General features: G+C 42.7%; 1 protein-coding gene across 6 annotated transcripts in view; it reads right to left on the bottom strand.

The window, feature by feature from the left end:
• Positions 1-18,269, bottom strand: part of PDLIM5 (PDZ and LIM domain 5) — a 266,096-nt gene that overhangs the window by 148,859 nt on the left and 98,968 nt on the right. For all 6 annotated transcript variants that reach the window (XM_077476564.1, XM_077476565.1, XM_077476571.1 and 3 more), the window contains exon 4: positions 318-360. In XM_077476564.1, coding sequence (XP_077332690.1) covers positions 318-360 — 43 coding nt within the window. The remainder of the gene's footprint in view (positions 1-317; positions 361-18,269) is intronic.

Here is an 18,269-nt window from a genome sequence, read left to right as displayed (position 1 = left end):
AAGCAACTCTGAAAAGAATTGCTTTATCAAACATTGACCCCTACAGTTAATAAGGCCAATAAAAAACAATGATTTATAAATACTTTGATTTCAGCTGACTAAATGCCAGCAAAGCATGTTATTTCAAGAATGAGAATTTTGTCTCAGAAAAATAATTTGAACTATAGCAATAAAAAACATCTGTTTAGTGATTTCCTTACAGTAATCATGCATACCAGCATCTGGAATGACTGTATACAATCAAAATATATTTTACATCTATAATAAAATATCAGCAAACAAACTACATGCCAAATGGGTATTTTGGGAGAACTTACAACTTGTGCAGGATTTTGATTGGTCGTTGGAGCAGTTGCAGCTCTACAAAAAGAAAAAAAAAAAAAGCAAAGGTTACATCCTAAATAAAGCCTCTTTTTATACATCAGCCTTTTTTTTTTATTCTTTTTTTTTTAAGGCTACATTTACAACTGGGCATTCTGGGAACATAATAAATGTGTGTTGCATTTAGCAGCCAGTAGAAGCATCTTTTCGTATTAAAAAAAAAGTGGCGCTCAGCATCCGAAAAGGTACAGGAGGCTCTTTGGATCACTTGTCATAGGTAGGACTCAGGCTGTCCTATGCATGTTGTATGCAAAAACACACGTTCACGTCATGTGCACATGTAAATGGGGCATTAAAGTTCATCTGTGTAGAATGGTAAATTAACAGCACAATTTATAGCAACGGTGAGAGAGTTGGTCGTTACCTTTACGTTTGGTGCTCTAAGGCCTGCCACAGACGGATCGACAGCAGTGACCATTGTATTCTGTCAGAATATAATTGCACAGCAAAAGGGATTTCCCATCAACACTGTGCTGATAGGGTAATCAAGCCCTTGTTATTCCTTCTACCTGTGGTTACAAATCTATGGCTAGCTTTACAGACAAAATGGCAACAACAGTCGGCAGAAAAAGTAGTGACAGCGAACCTTTTTGAGCCTGAGTGCCTAAATTGCAACAGGTGTACAAAGCGACGTATTCGAGGTCTTGTGACCACATCGGGGGGGGGGGGGGGGATAACACATGGTCCAATACAGAAATGGCCCCTCTAGGAGTCCCCATCCTCCCCCCAGCAGGTGAAGTGCCCCCTCTCCCCTCACCTGTGTACCTCACTCTGAGCCCCCAGTAATCCCCATCCTCCAGGATCAGCAGTGACACTCAGCACTGTTTAGGGGGCCGCAGTTTGGAGACCACTGATCTAGAGCATAGATAAATGAGGTTTCAGTTGCTGATAAACTTGTGTACTGTAACAATTAGGGTTCATTAACAGGGATACAGTGCCCCATATAGCAAGGAGATGTGGGCAAGCAGCCCATATAAGAGAACTGATGCATCTGCAATACAGACACAACCGGTTTGGATTTACAGCAGCAGGAGCCATGCATAAGGGTAAAAAAAATAAAAAATAAAGCTTTAAAATGGCTTGTTTGAACCAAGTTGGTCCAAACAATCGATTTTTCACCACTGGCAGTGTTCTAAAAACGTTATGTAGTATCAACCTTGCGTTTCAGCACCATGATGAGGACTTCCCGTCTTGTTCCCAGGAAAATAAATTAGGAAGCTTTGCATTTTATGAATGAATACAAGGCTTCCACCAGCTGAGATAGAGATCACAATGTTATCTGCCCACCTCAGTCAGATGAAGCCTGGTATTCATTTATAACATACAAAGCTTCTTGTGAATGGCTGAGCAACGCCTAACTTGATTTTGTTCTAGAAACAGGACAGGAAGTTGAAACACAGTGCTGTACACTGCAATTAGCCAATGCTACATGAGTTTATACCAGCACTGACAGCGGCCGCATGCGTTAATGAAGGAAATGGTTTATTAGGACCATCTGTCTTAACCACTTTCAGACCGGACCAATTTGCTGGTCAAAGACCAGACCACTTTTTGCGATTCGGCACTGCGTCGCTTTAACTGACAATTGCGCGGTCGTGCGACGTGGCTCCCAAACAAAATTGACGTCCTTTTTTTCCCACAAATAGAGCTTTCTTTTGGTGGTATTTGATCACCCCTGCGGTTTTTATTTTTTGCGCTATAAACAAAAATAGAGCGACAATTTTGAAAAAAAAACGCATTATTTTTTACTTTTTGTTATAATAAATATCCCCCAAAAATATATAAAAAAACATTTTTTTCCCTCAATTTAGGCCGATACGTATTCTTCTACATATTTTTGGTAAAAAAAAAAAAAAAAAAAAAAAAATCGCAATAAGCGATTGATTGGTTTGCGCAAAAGTTATAACGTTTACAAAATAGGGATAGTTTTATAGCATTTTTATTAATAATTTTTTATTATTTTTTTTTTTACTAGTAATGGCGGCGATCTGCGATTTTTATTGTGACTGCGACATTGTCGGGGACCCATCGGACATTTTTGACACATTTTTGGGACCATTGTCATTTATACAGTAATCACTGCTATATAAATGCAGTGATTCCTGTGTAAATGACACTGGCAGTGAAGGGGTTAACCAGTGGATGGCAGTGTAGGGGTTAAGTGTTCCTAGGGGTGTGTTACTAACTGTGGGGGGGTTGGGCTTTCATTTAGTGTACACTGATCTCTGCTCCAATCACATGGAGCAGAGATCAGCGTCACTAGTTGCTAGGCAGAATGGAAAAATGTTGTTTATACAGCATTTCCTCCATTCGGCCGCTCCGTGAGACGATCGCGGGGATGCCCGCGGCGATCGAGTCCGCGGGTCCCGCGACCGGACTCACGGGGGTCCCGACCAGCGCGGGAGCGCGCCGCCGGCGGCGCGCTCCCGATGGCAGGGCGGCATCGAATATTGGACGTACATGTACGCCAATATGCCTGCCCGTGCCATTCTGTCGACGTACATCGTCGTGCGCTGGTCGGGAAGTGGTTAAACTAGTTAAAAACTTTAAGTGGGTCTAAAGTCAGAAAGTTTTTATCTTAATGAATTCTATGCATTACGATAAAAAAACCTTCTGTATGCAGCAGCCCCCCTAATAGTTACCCGATCCCCATCCAGCCATGTTGCATGAGAGCCTCAGCTTTTCAGGACTCTCCCTCCTGATTGGCTGAGACAGCAGCGCCATTAGCTCCCGCTGCTGTCAAAGTCAGTAAGCCAATGAGGGGAGCGAGAGAGGGAGAGAGACGAGCTGCAGTGCCATGTCTGAATGAACACACAGAGCAGCAGCTCGGGTGCCCCCATAAAAATTTGCTTCATGTGGGGGGCACTTGGCAGGAGGGAGGGGCCAGGAGAATTGGCGAGAGAATGGAGAAGAGGAGGATCTGGGTAAAACCACTGCACAGAGAAGACAAGTATAACATGTTTGTTATTTTAAAACAAAAAATAAATAAATACTTTAATATCACGTTAAATAAAATTTGCAGTTTTGTTTTAAAGAGGAAGTAAACCCTGATGAGTTTACTTCCTCTTTCATTCCCTGCAAAGGTAAAGCATAATGGACTACTATGCATTGCATAGTAGCCCATTATGTGTCACTTACCTGACACAGGAGCCAGCGAAGTCACCGCTGTCCCCTGTAGTCCGCCGCATCCATCTTCTCGGTGGGTCTCACAGCTCCGCTGCTGTCATTCGGCAAAGCCGCGATGACGTCACTCCCGCGCATGCGCACGGGAGCCGAGACACACGGCATTGCGCGGCATCTTCGTTATCGGGGATGCCACGCTCAGTGCGCCTGTGCCGTAGACAGCGGTGCCCGTCTACGGGCAAATATCTCCTAAACCGTATAGGTTTGGGAGATATTTCTTGGACCTACAGGTAAGCCTTAATCTAGGCTTACCTGTAGGTCAAAGTGGTTTGTAAGGGTTTACAACCACTTTAAATCACTGCATCTGTTGAAGATTAGGAGACTGGGGACCTCGAGTGCAGAGATCTTCCACCTGAGAGTTACAAAATACAAAAAACGCCTTGAGATTTACTTGTCCAGCATCTACCAATAACTCAGAATTTGAGAAAATGTAGGTTCCAGAATTCAAGATTTAAGATGTCTCTACAAACATCACATGACTTGCAGTTGAACATGGAAGTAAAAGGATTTAAAGGGACAAGTCCTCTCACCTCTAAGCCATCTATATTTAATTATGAATTTTCTAATTTGTTGTAATAGATTCACAATATTGAAAATGATAGACGAGTCCTTTAAGAATAGTTTCTCATTTCACATTGGTAGGTTTTTGTGATCAGCTATTGAAAATGGCCATATGCAGAGTTATGGCATTAAAAACGTCATTATTTCTGCTGCCATAACACTTAAAAGTTAATAGCCCTGGCGGGGCTGTACAGAAAACATGCTTCATTTCATCCACTTAATTTAAGCAGCTGAAAGAAATGTTTATGCAACAGAATAGATTGGCTGAAGGGAACTTTTCAAAAGCTCTTAAAATTAAGACAAAAATGCTATACCACAAATAAAGTGAAGAGTTACTAGTTTGAATTTATCTAGTCCATATTTCTGCATAGTTAAGAGGTTTTTACACAGTCACTTTGAAAATGAAAAACCTACGCATCCCCCAATTCCACTGATGACCAGCGGAGAGCCATCTGCTTACAATTCCTGCCTATGCACTGTTTACAGGACATCTGTACACACAAAAAATGCTTTTCTCCCTAAAAAAATAAATAAATGTGAACGCAAAAAGCAACTTATAAAATGCTTAGTCAAAGGTCAGACGCATCCCAAACCGAACCCAGATGCAAGCTGAATTCACCTAAAAGCTTGCTGCATTTGCCAATCTACACTAACAGAACCACCAAAGAGCCCTAAAATTACTCAGAGACAGCAGGCAGAGGTATGCCCTTAGGTAGCGGGCGATTTCCTATGAGGGCTAAACGGTCTATACAGAGAAGCCTCCATTCACAGTCTCCTCTGTAGTTACAGCCAGACCTGCCGATGTCAAACACCTTACCTTAACAGCAGCTGCATGTGGCTAGATGCAGCCGCTGTTAGTCTGACAATTGTCCATCCAAGGGATGTCAGACAGGAGGAAGCTGACCAGGCCACCCACTAGAATTGTTGTTGATTCATCAGGAACTAGATGAATCTCATAACAGTGTGTACGGTCAGCTTAAAATGCGTCATCTGCTTCTCTCAGAAAGCAATGGCTTTCAGAGACTGACCTAGGAATAGAATAAGGCAGTAGTTAAAGTTAACCACTTTGGAAGACGACTTCGGAAGGTCACTTCATGACCAGCCCACTTTTTGTGATACGGCACTGCATTATTTTAACTGACAATTCAATTTCTGACCGGTCATGCAATGCTGTACCCAAATAAAACGTGTGCATGTTTTTTCAATATCTCAAACTCACGGTTTTTCTTAAACCATTTTTGCAGTGTGCATTATCCTTCTGAAACAGACCACTGCCATTAGGGAATACCATTTCCATAAAGGGATGTAGTAGGTCTGCAACAATGTTTAGATAGGTGGTACGTGTCAAGTAACAGCAACATGAAGTTTTCCCTGCAGAGCGTTGCCCAACGCATCACACTACCTCCGCCGGCTTGTCTTCTTCACATAGGGCATCCTGGTGCAATCTCTTCCCCGTGTAAGCAACACACACACACACACACACACACACACACACACACACACACACACACTTACAGGATTTAAAAGAAAATGTGATTCATCAGACCAGGCCACCTTCTTCCATTGTACCGTGGTGCACTTTTGTCTGTGGACACTGGTTTAAGTAGCATTTTCTTTATGTTCAGGCCTAAAAGACTGAATACGACAATATCAGGTTTACATTTCCAGCCAATAGGTAGAATACTAGAAGTCTTTCCATGATTACCAGCCAAACCTTAAAGTGTATGTAAATCCCAACAATGAACGTCTCTTATTTGCTCCCTTTTGGTCTGGTAATTATACCTGATGATTCTGTCAGATATCTAGTGAGCTGAATCCAATGCTCTTTGCTTATGTTGCACTGTTATCAGTTAGTATAGTTCCCAGTTCTCTCCTTGGATAACAGAGCACATGTTAGAGAGGTGGAGGCGTTCCTTTGTATCAACATGCTTCCTTTCCCATGATGCTGCTCCTCCTAACATACAGTGCAGGAAGTGAGCATTGCCACCCTTGGACAAATGTGTTACTGGCAGGATCACTAAGGCCTGATTCACACCTATGCATTTTTAGTGCTTTTTGCACTACACTCCACGTACCATGGTTTCCTATGGAACACGGTCTGTAGTTCAAATCTGCAAAATGCACAGGTGTGAATCAAGCTTTAGTGAAAATAATCGAATGCAGCGAAACATCTCTAAGGCCTCAGGTACACCGGATATTTTGCTCTCTCTCCTAGATGCCTTTTCTCCTGGCAACAGTGTTTTTGAAGAAAAAAAAACACTTGACTCCTGTAAAAGGCATGTAATGTGTTTAGTCACATCAAGTCTTGGGTGGCAATTCATTTAATTCGCCAGAATAATGGTTCTGACCATCAAAATGAATGCTCGAGCGCTAAATGCACCTAGTGCTTAGGCACGTTCAGATGCATTTACAGGTGTCTATTTTTTTGCCAAGGCACAGCTGCTCCTGCATGCTCTGGCAGTGGGTTTTTTTCTGCTTCCCAACGCCCATGTGTGCATGGACACATATGCCAACAAAGGCATTTAGTGGCAGAAAAAAAATGCCAGAGGCCCCAAGGAGCAGAAGAAACAAAGTGTGCATGAGGCCTAAGCCCTTGTACACACGGTCGGAGATTCCGTCGGAATGTGTCCGATCGGAGCGTTTTGTCGGATATTCCGACTGTGTGTGGTATGCATCGGACTGTTTCCGTCGGAATATCCGGCGGATCAAATTTTCCAACTTGCCGGAAATATTTTCAGACAAACTGCTCCGATCGGACATACTCCGATTATGTGTAGAGAATTCCGATCGGACAAAGTGCCACACATGCTCAGATCAAATTCCTACATTAAAGCTATTGGCTACTAGCCTGAACGTAGTCCCATTGTAACGAAATTACGTCATCATGTTCTGAAAGATCAGATTTTTCCGACAACTTTGTCCGAACATGTGTATGCAACAGTTTCGGACAAGATCCGTCGGACAAAATCCGACGGATTTGGTTGTCGGAATGTCCGACCGTCTGTACAAGGGCTAAGAATGAGTAAGCAGCCGTATATACTGTATATCACATTTTCGCCCTTGGGTTGATATGCACTTTAAAGCGGAGCTCCACCCTAAAGTGGAGCTTCCGCTCATTGGAACCCTCCCCCCCTCTGGCGCCACAATTGGCACCTTTCAGGGGGGAGGGGGGTGCAGGTACCTGTACAGTACAGGTATATGCACCCACTTCCGGCATAGATATCCGCAGAATCTACGGATATTTACGCCCCTTTTCTGCAGGTCCCCCACTGTCTGCTGGGAAACACACGGATCCCAGAGGCAGCGGGGACCATCCTTATTGCGTAGCGCGACTCGCGCATGTGCAGTAGGGAACTGGGAAATGAATCCGCAAGGCTCCACTTCCTGATTCCCATACCCAAGATGGCGGCGGCAGCACCCGAGAGAAGATCGAGAGATTGTCTTTGGGTGCCAACATCGCGGGTGCACTGGACGGGTAAGTGTCCTTATTTTAAAAGTCAGCAGCTACAGTATTTGTAGCTGCTGGCTTTAAAAAAAATAAAAAATAAAAAAAAAATAAAAAAAAAGGCGGAACTCCCGCTTTAATGCCTATTTACAGAGCTATATCTCTGACGTTCAGATTGCATATGGTTAACTATAGCAGAAGATCGATTCAACCCCCCACCCTGATGTACTCAGCTCCATGCAAAGTTTCAAGTAGATATTGTATAGACAGTCAGGGACAGTCAGGGAAAAAAAAATAACCCCCTCTTTTAGAAAACCCATAATGTGCTGCAAAACCACTATTACTCATCCCTCTTGATGATGTCCATTAAAAAAGTGAAACTCAAGTACAAGCTGCTGGTCAGGCAAGACTCCATTGTACTAGTACCCCTCTGTTTAACTTGAAGCTTCCAGATTGGGACTGTGGCCAGGTGAAGGTTCGGTGTATGACTAGGGCAGTGACTGGGCAACCAATGACACTGCCTCATGCCTGTCCTACCTCCAGCATAGTGGCAGATTTCATCAGGCAGCAATACGTGGTTAATTTGTACATTAAAGCAGATCTGCTTTAAGGAAAGTATACATCTTGTAACACACACTTATTTTAAATACTCACACATTGAAACCGCTCCATTCCATGTTTGCACACCAGGCTCACATCAGTCAAGAGGACAAGCGAAAGGCTGAAGTCCACCCTCTTAAAACCCAGCTCACTTGGTTATGGGATAGTTATGTCAATTGTGGATCATAGTAAACTTTAGTACTGGGACTTTTTTTTTCTTAATGTTATGAATGCGTTAAGGTAAAAAATAAAATTTTTAGAACTATAGAGAAATCAGCTAAAGCAGTCTAAGTTTACACTAGAATATTCATACTGGCTGATTAAGCACAGCCATGCTGAAAAATTCATAGGACTGATTACTTATTGAAAATACCCACTTTGCAGAGAAAATCTCCCTGCACAAATATGCCATTCAATTTATCATAAAGAATTCCAAACATTGGAGCACACTGCCTTATTAGGAAATGATGTGAATAAAGCTGGTCACAACTAAAGCATTGCCAGCCAACGACTCATTTTGAATCACATTTTGTTTTTCATCTATTTTTCAGCTTAGGCATTTCCCTCCATGTCTGAAATAACAGACAGTGTCCATAGTGGGAATCTAGGCTGAAAATATTTCACAAAACATGTTGTCCCTTTCTCTCCCTCCCCCCCCCCCCCCCCAAGAGGTTATGAGATCCAATTTTCTATACGTGGCCATTTCCAACAGCAATTTTTATTTTTATTTTTTTATATTGATAACTAGAAATACATTTCTTATTCTTTAGCCAGACACCTATGAAATACTGCTTAAAACATTTCACATTTATTTTTTCCTGTTAGTAGGAGGGCTTTCACACTGGAGCGGTACGCTGGAAGGACGCTAAAAAAAAAAAAAAAAAAAAAAAAAAAAAGAAGTCCTGCTAGCAGCATCTTTGGAGCAGTGAAGGAGTGATGTATATACCGCTCCTGCCCATTGAAATCAATGAGGCAGTGCACCTATACCGCCAGCATAGCGCTGCTGCAGCAGCACTTTGCGGTGGTTTTAACTCTCTCGGTCATTAGCGGGGGTAAAAGTGCCCCACTAGCAGCTGAATAGCGCTGCAAAATTGACGGTAAAGTGCCGCTAAAAATAGCGGCGCTTTATCGCCAATGCACCCACCGCCCCAGTGTGAAAGGGGCTTTACTCTTCATATGTGGGGAATAGGTAAAGTGCCAGTTTCATCTTTACTGCTACTGTACAATAAAAGTACAATCCAGTCTGCCGTTTGTGGTGTATAATATATACAATATAAACATTGATACGCACATATATTCACTGAGTAACTAATCAGGAAGTCTGTACCCCCATCCAATGCATGGCAACATGGCAGATCCTACTCATCCTCATTAAATGGAAAAGCGAATGTCTCTGTGTTACCTCTGGACGTCATCTTGAAAAAACCTGAGCTCACAGCTCATTTGGTGGCCTCCTTCCTAGCACTTTGTCTCTTTGGCCAATTAGGTTCATTTTTATTAAAGATACATGATTATATTATATACACACACACACACACACACACACACACACACACACACTATATTGTCAAAAATAGTGGTACACCTGCCTTTACACACATATGAACTTTAATGGCATCCCAGTCTTAGTCCGTAGGGTTCAATATTGAGTTGGCCCACCCTTTGCAGCTATAACAGCTTCAACTCTTCTGGGAAGGCTGTCCATAAGGTTTAGGAGTGTGTCAATGCGAATGTTTCCATTATTCCAGAAGAACACTTGTGAGGTGAGGCACTGATGTGGATGAGAAGGCCTGGCTCGCAGCCTCCACTCTAAATCATCCCAAAGGTGTTCTGGGTTGAGGTCAGGACTCTGTGCAGGCCTGTCAAGTTCCTCCACCCCAAACTCGCTCATCCATGTCTTTATGGACCTCGTTTGTGCAGTAGTGCGCAGTCATGTTGGAACAGGAAGGGGCCATCCCCAAATTGTTCCCGCAAGGTTGGGAGCATTAAAATGGTCCAACATGTCTCGGCATGCGGACGCCTTAATAGTTCCCTTCACTGGAACTAAGGGGACAAGCCCAAACCCTGAAAAACATGTCTTTGGAGTGTGGGAAGAAACCAAAGTACCTGGAGGAAACCCATGCATACACAGGGAGAACATGCAAATTCCAGGCAAGGCATTGGTTTAAATCCTAACCACAACAACCCCACTACTGCCAGGCAGAAGTGCTAACAACTACGTCAATGCACTGCCCAACTACCAAATCTTATGATTACACTGTTTACTGTTGGCACAATTTATATTCAGTCATACTGTGGAGGATCTTTGTATGAACCATTTATACCACTAGCTAGATTTCTTTCTTGCTATAGCGAGAGTGGGGAAGGGTTAGAACCTGTGGCAAGCTTATTGCTATCTGCGTCTCTCCTCACTTTCATCTCCTTAATTTCTGTCTCCGAGGCACTACATTTTGGAGGGAATGTCTCCAAAATGAGGGGAAATCTTTGAGACTGGATTCGCTCTTCATTCTGTACATTACCATAATGTACACTATCAGTTTACTCACAGCAATTAAAAAGTTCCAACCCATTTCTAATTTTTTGTGGGTCTGTTTTACTGGGCAGTTATAGAATAGACATGAATAGTAAAATGTAGTAATTTTCACAGTGGAATCATTCACAGTCCTTCAACATGGCACACATGTAATAGTATAAACATTGAGTACTTGCTTCAAGCTTATTATAGAGATTTGCCCCCATGGTTTATGGAATTCACCTATTCCCATAAAGGCAATGAATGGTTACACGTGTATCGTGGACAGGTTTGAGTTACATTTTGCAGGCAAGGACCAGTAGTGTTTTCTTCTGATGATTCCATTCCCTGAATCAACAGAAAGCTATCTTGGCAAAGGCTTAACTAGATAGACTTGTATTCTATTGCTATAGAAACATAGTAAACAGAAAAAACAGAAGCTAAATATCTCATTTCCCAAGGTTCTTTCCTTTTTCACAACCCTGAGGGCAATTTACAAAAGTAATTGAAAGGACAATGACTTGTACATTTCTCGAATCAGATTTTTATATGCAGTTGATACTTCAGAGATTTTAAGGTTAAGTGGAATAAAAACTCAAGTTTTATAGTTACATAGTTAGTGAGGTTGAATAAAGACACCAGTCCATTCAGTTCAACCTGAGTGAGTATCTACAATTGTCCCTATCCCTGTACATTGCACACTCACATCCATCCCTACCCTCAAGGAGACCACAATCCAAGGTCCCCATTCATATACTAGGGCCAATTTTGGACAGAAGACAATTAACCTACCTGCATGTCTTTGGAGTGTGGGAGGAAACCGGAGTACCCGGAGGAAACCCACGTGGGCACAGGGAGAACATGCAAACTCCAAGCAGGTAGTGACGTGGTTGGGATTCGAAGCAGCGGCCCTTTTTTACTGCTAGGCGGGAGTGCTAACCACTACACCACTGTGCTGCCCAAAGTTAGTATAAATAAAAACGATCTGTGCTGTAATAAGTTTTCTAACCTGCCTTGCCGATTATTCTCTCAACAGCAAGATTATCTCATGTTTATGGGTTCCCTTCCCTTTGATATATATTTTTTTTTGCAACAGGCTTGTTATCTGCCCGATTTAAAAAAAATTACCAACAATAAATCCAAATTTCATGCATGTGAATCACGTGCTCCATCACCTTCCACCATATGCGCTTACCAGCTTATTTTGAACTAGAAGTCAAAATAAGGCCTTTCTCTTTAAGAGTTTATATACCACCATGGCTCAGCTACTCCAAGCTCTTTAAATGGGGTTATGCACTCCCAGTACATATCATTTGAAGAGCCGGGAGGAGCTGAACTATGGTGGTACATAACCCCTTAAAAGGGTCTGATTTGACCGGTTTTACTTATAGGACCAAAATAAGGTGAGAGTATAAAGGTGGAAGGTGGTAGAGCAGGTGCGATTTAAACACATGAAATATGGATTTAGAGTATTACACAATATAATAAGAGGAAGATTCTATCCATTTATGTTGGATGTTATACGTTTATAATTTATAGATTTGTTTTTCACATATGCACAAGGTGTACAACACATACAGTATGTATATATTTTGTGCACTTTATTCTGGATAAATGATACAATTGCCAGCATGCAGGAAAAATTAAGCGGATTTTCTTTGGAAGTGTTAAAAGGATATTATAAAGTTATCACCCCAATTTAAAGTTGATGTAAAGGCATAAGGTTTTTTTTTATCTTAATGCATTAAGATAAAAAAACCTGTGTGCAGCAGCCCCCCTAATACTTACCTGAGCCCATCTCAATCCAGCGATGTTGCACAAAAGACTCGGCTGTACGGGACTCTCCCTCCTGATTGGCTGAAATATCAGCGGGACACCATTGGCTCCCGCTGCTGTCAAACTTAGTGAGCCAACAAGGAGAGAGGGGGAGGGGCCGGGCCATGGCTCTGCGTCTGAATGGACACACATAGGTACGCCTTGGGTGACCCCATAGCCAGCTAATTGTTTTGGGGGCACTCAGCAGGGGAAGGAGGGGGGGGGCTAGGAGCGCTGAAGAGGGACCCGAGATAAGAAGGATCAGAGCAGGCAAGTATAACTTTTTTTTTAAATAACAAAAAGGGGGAAAAAAAAAAAAGTAAAAAAAAAAAAACAGACTTTACAATCACTTTAAGGCTGGGTTCACACTGCTGCAGGGGGAGATCCGGATGTGATTCGCACCGCAAATCACATCCGATCTCCGTAGCGATGCGAGTTCAGCCATACAGATAGTATGGCTGAATTCGCATCGCTCCCGCAGCAAACTCGCACGGGACCCTTTTTTTGGTCCGCAACAGAATCGGATTGCATGGGGGTTCACACCATGCGATCCGATTCCTGTGCGAGTCGGCAGATCGCACTGCGATATGCGGACGGATCTGGGGGTGTCATTAACATAACATTGACACCCCCAGCCGTCCGCATAGGGCAGTGTGAACTGCCGGCGGGAGGTGTGCGATGCGGGAAAACGCCGCGGATTCGCGGCATTCCCGCATCGCAGCGGTGTGAACCCGGCCTTAGTCAGTTTAGGTGCGATTCAGGTGCGAATTTGACACTTAAAATCGCACCTGAACCAGATTGAAAAACACATAGGAGCCCATTTTAATTTGCACCCCAACCATTCTGCATATGTGAACCGGCTCCATTGAAAGCTGGTCTTTTCACGTTATGCTAAATTGGATGCATCCGATTCGTATATATTTAAACCGAGCCTTATTTTTTTATCCATGATTATACAAACAAAAATATTCATGTGTTTACCATTAATTTTAACGGGTCTTGTAAAAAAAAAAAAAAAAAAAAAAACACACAAACCCACACAAAATTTTTGTTTGTTTAAAATAAAATACTTTGCTACAGAACAAGGATACTGGCAAGATCTTTAGAGGATTGACAAGAATCCTCCCTTCCCACAGCATACACATGTACTTTAAAAACAGAAAATTGTATACTCACCTTTCCGTAATTTTCCTTTGCTGGTGCATCTTCATGGCAGCATACAATGGGTTGTGGCTCCGCCCCCACAACCCGATATAGCTATAAATCAAAAAAGACAGTCCCAGCTCACAGCATTCGCCATGAAGATGCACAAGGAAAGGAAAATTACGAAAAGGTGAGTATACAATTTTCTGTTTTCCTGGTGCATCATGGCAATAGGAACTTACTCGCCATACGGGAGGGTGCAAGACAAATGTTGCAATCATTAGTAAGTATGCACCATGAATTTTCCAAATTTTACTGTCTTGAGCCAGGTTCACCTATTAACCGCTTCAGCCCCGGAAGATTTTATCCCCTTCCTGACCAGAGCCCTTTTGGCGATTAGGAACTTGCGTCGCTTTAACTGCCAATTGTGCAACGTTGCACTCAAACAAAATTTTACGTTCTTTTTTCACTACAAATAGAGCTCTCTTTTGGTGGTATTTGATAACCTCTGCGGTTTTTATGAAGAAGAAAGAAGAAAGAAGAAAGAAGAAAGAAGAAGAAGAAGAAAGAAGAAGAAAGAAGAAGAAAGAAGAAAGAAGAAGAAAGAAGAAGAAAGAAGAAGAAAGAAAGAAAGAAAGAAGAAAGAAGTCACCAGCAGGAAAGGAATTAACATTAGGGGGCGATCAAGGGGTTGTGTTCCCTAGTGTGTGTTCTAACTGAAGGGGGGCTGGGACTGTGTAGGGGATATGACAGATCTCTGTTCATATTCTGTACAAACAGACAGACAATCTGTCTCTTCTCCCCACAGATAACCGGGAACTATTTACACACAGATCCCGATTCTCAGTGTCAGCAGCGATCGCCAGAGCCCGGCTGTTATCGTGACCGCCGGGCACTCACATCGGCTCCAGGGGCAAGCACCAAGTGCCCCTAATGGCCACAGGGCGAAGCGACACAACATAACAAAGTTTTGCCCAGCCGTGCTATTCTGCCACAGTACAAGCTGGTTGGCAAGTGGTCAAAGCGTAATGAAGGTGTCCTGGGAGGACCATATTGCTGACTTGCAAATAGCCTCAGGACACACTCACTGTGCTATCCACAGAGATGGCACTGCCTAGTTGCATGAGCTCTTAAGACCTCCGAAACAGGAAGGCCTTGTAGAGAGTAGGCTCTTAATTGTCTTAATCTAGGAGTTGACTGTACGTGCTGATGCCAACTGACCCTGTCTTAAGTGGCACTGGAACCAAGTACAGATTATGGCTTTCCTGAATGAAAAGGTAGCTGCCAAGCAGGTCACTAGAGTTAGATCAACAGCCAGGGCATGTGGTTATCTCACTCAACCAAGACAGACAGTAAATTGACTTCCTGGCTAAATTGGAAGGAGAAAAACACCCCATGGATAAAAGCAGTCTGGAGTTTTAGGACTAATCTGTCCGGGTAGAACGTTAAGTGAGGCTCCTTGAGTACAAAGCCTGAAGTTCTGACACCTTTTCACAGAGGTTGTAGCAACCAGAAATATGGTCTTCAGAGTTAGATTGCAGGGTGTAGCCAATTCTGTAGGATAGAAAGGAGGCCTTGATAGAGGACCATAAGCAAGTTTCACATACGGAACAATGGTTTCCTGGGAGGTGTACAACTTCATGCATAAGAATTGTATCACTAAAGGGTTAAGGACTCCTTAAACCCTTGCAAGTGCAGACAAGGCTGAACTTTGAACTTAAAACATTTGAACCTAGACCTCTGTTCTGCCCACTTGTAAGAACTGTAGAACCCTGGCTGGTTCAGGTGATAAAGGACTACAGGCTTTTGCTCTGAGATCTGCATAATTGTCCCATATATTTTGGTACGTTTTATTTGCGACACAAGGTAGCCACTACCTGCACTGAGCACCCTTGACTTGGTAGCCTCCACTTCTCAACTTCTATGCCATCAAAAGTAGTCTTTTGGAGCTGGATCGCAAAACTGTCCATGAGAGAGCAAACATGTCATCACTGGAAGAGGCAGTGGTGACTTAATGCGCAAGTGTAGGAGAGACAGACACTAGAGCCTCCTAAGCCAAAATGGTATATTTGCAATTATTGATACAGGAAGTTCCACTGACAGCCTAAGAACAATGCCCTTCCACTGCCATCTAGGTGCAGTAAAAATCTTGCTCCTCTTAACAGGAGTGAATGACAGAAGGGCTTTGAACACTACTCTCAGTTCAAGAGCATTCAATACTATACCTCGTAAGCTGAACATCCCATAACCTTGAGCAGCCTGCTCTTTAAAATGCATCCCCCAACCTTTCTAGCTGGGGTCCGACGTGATAATTTTGCATTCGAAAACAATTGATCAGTTCTGAAGAACCAAGGATACTCCGACACCGTTCTGCGGGAAGAGACTTCATTCCCAAAGCACCTTTGACTTTCTCGGAATCAACGGATATTCCCTGGGTGAAGTTCTACTGAACTGAAGTTCTACTGAACAAACCAGCGTCATAACATGACCGATCGGTACAGCGGAGGGGGAAAGAGATCGTGTTGGCAGCGCTGTGGGCTGCATCTGCAGTGCCCACATCGCTGCTCACCGAAATTTAACCCCTCAATACTCTGCCAATACCCTGCAATAAATTGCCATACTCGGAGATACCCTGCAATACCCAGCCATAGTCGGTGATACCCTGCAATACCCAGCCATGGACACCCCCCCCCCCCCCCCTGCCGCCCCCCGGTGCTTCTACCGACTTGCCAATACGATCAAAGCCAGAATCTTTTATTTTATTTTTTATTTCAGGCTTTCCAGCCTAGAGGTGAGATTATTGACCCCATATCTCACTGTAAAGAGGACCTGTCATGCCATATTCCTATTACAAGGGATGTTTACATTGCTTGTAATAGGAATAAAAGTGATCAAAAAATGTATTTTTGGGGAAAAAATGTCAAACTAAAATAAAGTAAAGTAAACAAAAAAAAAAAAATTTTTTTAAAGCGCCCCTGTCATCATGTGCTCGCATGCAGAAGCGAACGTATACTTAAGTCCCGCCCACATATGAAAACTGTTCAAACCACACATGTGAGGTATTCTGCCAACGTTCGAGCGAGAGCAATAATTCTAGCCCTAGACCTCCTCTGTAACCACAAACATATAACCAATAAAAAAAAAAATTGAAAGAGTCACCTATGGGGATTTTTAAGTAGCGACGTTTGGCGCCATTCCACGAGCGTGTGCAATTTTGAAGAGTGACGTGTTAGGTATCCATTTACTCAGCATAACTTCATCTTTCACATTATGCAAAAATTGGGCTAACTTTACTGGGTTTTTTTTTTCTTTTCAAGCACAAAACAGGTTTTTTTCCAAAAAAAGCATTCGAAAAATTGCTGCGCAAATACCGTGCGAGATAAAAAGTTGCAACGACCACCATTGTATTCTCCAGGGTGTTTGCTAAAAAAACATATATAATGTTTTGGGATTCTATGTCATTTTCTAGCAAATAAATGATGATTTTTACATGTAGGAGAAAAATGTCAGAATTGTCCGGGGTGCTCCAGAACGCCTGATGGCGCTCCCTGCATGTTGGGCCTCTGTATGTGGCCACACTGTGTAAAAGTCTCACACATGTGGTATCGCCGTACTCGGGAGTAATAGAATGTGTTTTGGGGTGTAATTTGTGGTATGCATATGCTGTGTGAGAAATAAACTGATAATATGACAATTTTGTGAAGAATAAAAAAAAAAAAAAAAAAAAGTAAAAAAAAAAAATCTTGATTTTGCAAAGAATTGTGCAAAAAAATGGCAACTTCAAAAAAACTCATCATGCCTCTTACTAAATACATTGGAATGTCTTCTATCCAAAAAGAGGTCATTTGGGGGGTATTTTTCTGGCATGTTAGGGCCGGTTCACACAGCGAGGCGAGGCGAGGCGACACGGCTCGCCTCGCTCCCGCAAGTCGCCCCCATTCAGTACTATGGAACCGTTCTGAGAGGAGCGACTCGAGTCGCTCAGACTCAGAAAAAAGGTTCCTGTACTACTTCGGGGCGACTTCGGGGGCGACTTGCATTGACTTCTATACAGAAGTCCTCTGCAAGTCGCCGCTGAGCTCCCCGCAGGTCGCGGCGAGGTAAGTCGGAGACGCCTCGCCGCGCCTCGCTGTGTGAACCGGCCCTTAGGGTCTCAAGAATTGAAATAGGCCGTCAGTACTTCAGGTGTGATCAATTTTCAGATATTGGCACCACAGCTTGTGGACTCTATAACTTTCACAAAGACCAGATAATATCCACCAATTTGTACTTATTTTTACCAAAGATATGTAGTAGTATACATTTTGGCCAAAATTTATGAAGAAAAAATTACTAATCTGCTAAATTTTATAACAGAAACAAAGAAAAATAAAATTTTTTACTGAATTTTCTGTATTTTTTCTTTTATAGCACAAAAAAAAAAAAAAAAAAAGCGGTGATTAAATACCACCAAAAGAAAGCTCTATTTGTGTGAAAAAAAAAAGGACAAAAATGTCATAAGTCCAGTGTTGCATGACTGAGTAATTGTCATTCAAAATGTGAGAGCACCGAAAGCTGAAAGTTGGTCTGGTTATTAAGGGTGTTTAAGTGCCCAGTGGTCAAGTGGTTAAATAATAAAATTGTTTGGAG

This window comes from Lithobates pipiens, unplaced genomic scaffold (assembly GCF_037356315.1).
Source record: "Lithobates pipiens isolate NorthernLeopardFrog02 unplaced genomic scaffold, aLitPip1_a1.2 Scaffold_13, whole genome shotgun sequence".
NCBI classification, from domain to species: Eukaryota; Metazoa; Chordata; class Amphibia; order Anura; family Ranidae; genus Lithobates; species Lithobates pipiens.
Note: the sequence above shows the minus strand (reverse complement) of the source record. Positions and strands in the feature narration are given on the sequence as shown.